Raw genomic sequence first — 5,589 nt, 5'->3', positions numbered from 1 at the left:
AGGGAAGGTTTAGCAGAGGGGTTTGTGCCTGTCTTAGGTTGTCCCGAGGAGTGGGAGACTGTTGCCTGTCATGGGGGCAATATGCAAGGCAACGCCCCTGGCTTAGGTCAGACTCCCCTCAGGGGGATCTTACCCGTCATTGGCTAACCAAACCAGCGCTCAGACTAATCCTTGGGACCGGCCAATGTCGGTATAAAGATCAGGGTCGCCAGTATCCAGCCGACAATAATGGACCTGAATAGGTTTGGACAAGGCCTTGTCCAGCTGTTGTTTGACATAGGAGGTGATCTTCCGGAACACCCGAGGACCGAAGGTTAGAGCTAATAAAAACACAAATATAGGCCCTACAAGAGGTAAAATATAAGGAAGAAAGCCATGAAGATTACTTAAAAAAGGATTTTCAAACAGTTCTCTCCGACGCTTGACCAGATCATCCTGTAATTTCTTTATCTTGTCCCGGACTACACAGGACTTATTAGCATAGAAGCAACATTTTTCCTGTAAGGCCAAGCATATACCCCCTTGTTCGGCTGTCAAGAGATCCAATCCCCTTCTGTTCTGCAAGACCACCTCAGCTAGAGAGTCGATCTGGTCCTGGAGATCACTAATAGTTCCTGATAAGGTTTGGATATCATCAATGAGCTGTGCAGAGAGTTTATTATAGGAGTGTATGGCGACTCCCAAGCCCCCAGACCCTGTCGCAAGGGCGCCCGTAATGCCCAAGCCAACAAGCAAGGGAATAGCAAATACGGCCCTTTTATGTCTTCCAGCCATAAAGTCGAGGCTGGGAACCGGAACAGGCTCGTCCCCCGGAACAATATCCATCTCAGGTGGAACGGAGGCAATGGAGCAATAACCAGTCCAATTTACGGGCAACGCTGGGAGCGCCATATTCCCTCCGCAGAGAAAAACATGGCCTAGAGGGGGACACAGGAAACTGCTAGTACGAAGGACAGAGGAACAATTCACATGAGGGAGAAAACCCACATCAATGGAGACAGAGGCATTGGGAGTGGTACCCTCAAAGCAGGGGGCTACAAAGAGTGACTGATTCAAAGGGATCGGTTGAATCCTAAAAGGGAGGCGAGGAGCTCGTTGCTGGCCGGGGCGTCAAAACCAGCAAGGCAGACCCTCAGGACAGCCAGGAGGTACCAGCGTAGGGGTGATCGTTTTCCAAGCATTTCCTGTAGATAAAGAAAAGAAATATTTCTCAGAGAGGTTTGTCCTCCCTGGAAGGAAGGTTAACTGGAGGCGGAGAAGCCATTTTACAGGAATCAACTTGCTTTACAAGCCTCTCAGGAAGCCAGCGAGCAGATTGTTTTTCTTTAATATATATACAGACCGAACCCCGACCCCAAATAAGAACAGGGTCGGGACCCTGCCACTGGTTAGTAAGGGGATCTTTCCACAGTACTTTGGCATAATTGTGCTGGGATTCGGGGTGCCAAAACCTATCAGCCGCTGATTTGCCAGTATCATCCAATTGAAGAAAATTTAATATGAAAAGAGCATGGCTGACCAGGTTCCGAGGGGATCCTTTGACCAGGTAGAATGCCCCTCTTCAAAGTTTGGTAATAGTGTTTTTTAAGGTTTGATGGGCCCGTTCCACAATACCTTGCCCTTGAGGATTATAAGGAATGCCTGTGACATGAGAGATACCAAGGGTGGCACAGAAGGAGCGAAAAGCTGTGCCAGCATAACCAGGGCAATTATCAGTTTTAATAGACTTGGGCTTGCCCATAACAGTGAGGCAAGAGAGGACATGAGCTATCACGTGGCGGCAGGCCTCACCGCTCTGCAATGTGGCAGAGAGAAAGCCGCTGTATCGATGGAGACATGCATATATTTTAAATGACCAAAATCAGAAACATGAGTCACATCCATTTGCCATAGGGCGTTAGGAAAAAGACCTCGTGGGTTAATCCCCTTACTGGGTGGAGGGGGCAGAAAAGGAACACAGCGCACACATCGCCTCACAATTTGTCGAGCCTGTTCACGAGTTAAACCATACAGGCGTCTCAGGGAGCTCGCTGGTAGGTGTAAAAAATCATGGGCTTGTTCAGGAGGGGTGAGGCCTGGCAGTAGGGAGCACTGTAAAGCATGATCTGCTACATCATTGCCCTCAAAAATGCCTCCTGAGGTGGACTGATGAGAATAAACATGGAGAATGTAAAGGGGGTTTTTTCGCTGCAACAAAATTTGCTGCAATTCCCTCAGGAGAGAGGATATGGTAGACTTATGAGGTTGGAGGACAGCGTCCTCTATGCATTTAAGAACCTTTACTGCATATAGACTATCAGAGATTATGTTTATAGGCTCAGGATATTTACAGCAAGCCTGGAGGATGGCAAAGAGCTCATTTTTCTGGGTAGAGTCATAGGGGGTTTCTAATACTGTTATTTCCTTGGAGGCCTCATGATAAATAGAGGCCTTATAGCTTTTTGGTAGCATCAGTGAAAACATTTGAGCCTTGAACAGGTTCTCCCATAACCTTTCGTTGGGGTGGTGCTAAGGTTATTTGCTCTAGCATAGGGGAGAAGCAGACAGGAGGAATGAGGACTTATCTCAGCCCATTGGGAGCAATGTGCCCAAGACCAATAGGTTTGCATAATGGCTTCTCGCTGTCCAGGTTCAAAATTCGAGTAAAGTAAAGGTCGTTGTCCAGACAAGTGGACAGCCCTTTGTACTGCAGCTAAGGCTAGTTCCCCTAACATCTCATAATAATTTGACAGTACCTTGTGAGCCTTCTTTGCATATACAAATTCTAATAATTTGGGACCTTGGTGTATAACACAAAAAGGACTCTGTTGATTGACCAAGGAGACCTCTATTCTACCTTTGGGGTCCCATCCGGCGGTCTGGGCCTGGGCAGCAAGTGAGAATATTTGGGACACTGCTGCCTTAGCAGCAGGAGTCCATGCCTGAGGGGAGTTTAAATCTGAATTTCCTTTTAAGATATCATATAAAGGCTGCATTACAGCGGGAGGAATGGGTGTGCGGGCCCTGAGCCATTGGATCTGTCCCACTAACTTTTGGAAGTGATTCAAGGTGGTTATCTTATCAAGCCCTAGTTCAGGAATTTGATTGCTAATAGAGACAGCCTCCATACGAAGGCCTAGGTATATGAGTGGGTAATTTTGTTGGACTTTGTCGGGGCCACCACCAAACCATAATGAGCAAGTGCAGAGACAGTTTCTTTTACTAATCTTGCTGATGTTTTATCACTGCTGGTGGCTAATAAAATATCGTCCATATAGTGAAGTATTGTGGCTTTAGGCCATTTGTCCCTGATAGGGTCCAGCACTCTCCCCACATAAGCCTGACATAAGGTGGGACTGCAGCACATTCCTTGGGGCAGGACCTTCCACTGATATCTTAAATCTGGTCCTGCATTATTGGTAGTGGGTATGGTAAAGGCAAATCTTTCTATCTTCTGGGGATAATGGGATAGAGAAAAAACAATCTTGGATGTCTATGACTGTCACAGGCCATCCAGATGGCACTAAATTAGGGGAGGGAAGGCCAGGCTGTAGGGTTCCCATGGGCTCTAGGGTGGTGTTAACTGCCCTGAGATCTATTAACATTCGAAATTTCCCTGATTTCTTTTTTATTACAAACACTGGGCTGTTCCAGGGGCTGGACGTGGGCTCAATGTGCCCCACCTGTAACTGGTGCTGCACTATATCGCGTAAAGCCTGGGCTTTCTCTGCAGGGAGGGGCCATTGGGGTACCCAGACTGGGTTATTAGATCTCCTTGTTAGAGGAGTGGGTCTGATACAAGAAAAATTTTGCTGTTGCCCAACGGCCCCAATTAAAAATCCTGCGGGGGTGGTATATAAACAGATACACCACAAGCCTTCAAAATATCCCTTCCCCATAAATTGTATCTCAAACCAGCAACCACCGGGGTCGATTTGGAAAATTCTCTTGCTGTAAAGGGGAAGTCCGAACCACCGGGTAAAAATCGGAGATTTTCCTGATGCAGCCCCGAGGGCGCATTCCGAGGGGGTGGAGCTTCCATCTGGTAAGCTTATTGAGGGGCCCTCCTTGCCCCGCCTCCTGACTGGCTTGCAGCATTCTTTAGCATAATGGCCTGATTTGTTACAATTGTAACAAATTGCCTTAGAGCAGGCTCCACCAGGTTTCTGGCGGCATTGTGCCTTAAACTGACTGGCTTTTCCGTATAGATAGTACAATTTAGTCTCTTTTGTTTTCAGCACTTCGGCTGCCTGTAGGCGGCCACGAAATCTGGAAGGGTTTATCAGGACCTTTTTTAATCTTGGTCAGGGAGGGCCTTTGTTTCCCCAAAGCCTGAATCTTACAAAAAGCCCGTAGGGCACATTGGGAAACAGCTGCAAATGCTGTATTTAGTGCCTCTTTTAACTCCTTAAACTTCTTCCATTTTAAAGGGGCCCAGGTCCTCCCTCCCTCGGTTAAGTGTGGGGGAGGGGGGCCAAAATAGGGGTTTCGGATTTGGGTTTGGAGGTTACTGTAGGGGCAGTGAGAGCAACAGCCGGGCCAGGGATGCAATCAGCGAGTTCCAAATCAAGGAGCCGTAGTTCCTTAAGCAGCTGTGCTTTCTCTTTCTTAAACATCAACGTCTGTGGGAGGGACTGAATCTGAGAGGGGAGCGAGGTCAAGGGAGTGTCAACAGGCGGAAAAGGGGGAAGAGTATGATAAGAAGGGGGAGCAGAAGGGGGCAGAGAAGCAGGAAGATGAGGGGTTGGGAGTGGAGAAGCAGGAGCAGCGGGCGCGGAAGCAGAGTGCTGTATAGTAGGAAGACATGCAGGAGCAGCACTGAAATTACAGGGGTCATTATAAGAAGCAGCCTCCTGCTCAAGGTCAGCTGCATCAGTAGGATCTAAGGTATCATTTGACCTCTTGACCAAAGCCTCTTGTAAAACAGGATAAATGCGCTCAACTCTCCTACTTTGGGAGGAGAAATCATCTAAGGGCATGTCGATGGACACAGAATCACAATCCTTGCTAGACTCATCCTCTGTTGCGGGTGGGGCTGGTAATGGACAAGGAGGCTCCGGGGGGCCTCCGTCTTTTTCACTGACAATCTTACAAACCTCCGTCTCAAAAGGACGTATTTTCAAAATATCGTAAATACAATTCCAGTAATTGAACGCAGTAACAGGGACCTTCTGGGGCCCAAAAGTTCTAAAATAATCATTAAGACAATCTCCCACCCGTTTCCATCTTTTCTCATCTATAGTTCCTTCCTGGGGGAACCAAGGACAAACGTCCTTTTTTAAAAAAAACAAAAAATTGTATAAGATCCTTTTTCTTAACCTTTACTCCCCGTGTCTTTAATGAGGCCTTAAGCCCTTCTACAAATTTTTTATGACTACTAGCATCCTGCCCCATTTTGAGAGTGTCTCCTTACCTCAGGTCTCTATTCCGCAGATCAGGCAAATCCGCGGCGACCAATTCTCATGTATCGTGACTGCAGTCGTTTTTTCCACAGGAGCACACACCAAAAACCTTTACTCCTTTTAAGGGGGTCTCGGGCCCCACGTTGGGCGCCAAATGTCCTGTCCCGCGGGACATCAACGGAGGTCCGGACCTGTAAAAGAAGGAGGG

The 5,589-nt window shown here is 47.7% G+C and overlaps 1 protein-coding gene across 1 annotated transcript; it reads right to left on the bottom strand.

Annotated features, from left to right (window-relative positions):
• Positions 1-39: 39 nt before the first annotated feature.
• On the bottom strand, positions 40-5,540 carry LOC114034948 (syncytin-2-like). Its single transcript, XM_027850774.1, has 2 exons — positions 5,393-5,540; positions 40-1,184 (listed from the first exon to the last, which is right to left on the bottom strand). The coding sequence occupies exon 2, from the start codon at positions 889-891 to the stop codon at positions 160-162; it is 732 nt and encodes a 243-aa protein (XP_027706575.1). The 5' UTR covers positions 892-1,184; positions 5,393-5,540; the 3' UTR covers positions 40-159.
• Between the last annotated feature and the right edge of the window lie 49 nt (positions 5,541-5,589).

Source organism: Vombatus ursinus, unplaced genomic scaffold (assembly GCF_900497805.2).
Source record: "Vombatus ursinus unplaced genomic scaffold, bare-nosed wombat genome assembly UNPS02009146.1, whole genome shotgun sequence".
NCBI lineage: Eukaryota > Metazoa > Chordata > Mammalia > Diprotodontia > Vombatidae > Vombatus > Vombatus ursinus.
The sequence above is the reverse complement of the archived record's forward strand: the minus strand, read 5'-3'. Positions and strand labels throughout refer to the sequence as shown.

Coding starts and splice junctions, on each gene's coding strand:
- LOC114034948 (XM_027850774.1), bottom strand. CDS start 891: ATGGCGCTCCCAGCGTTGCCCGTAAATTGGACTGGTTATTGCTCCATT.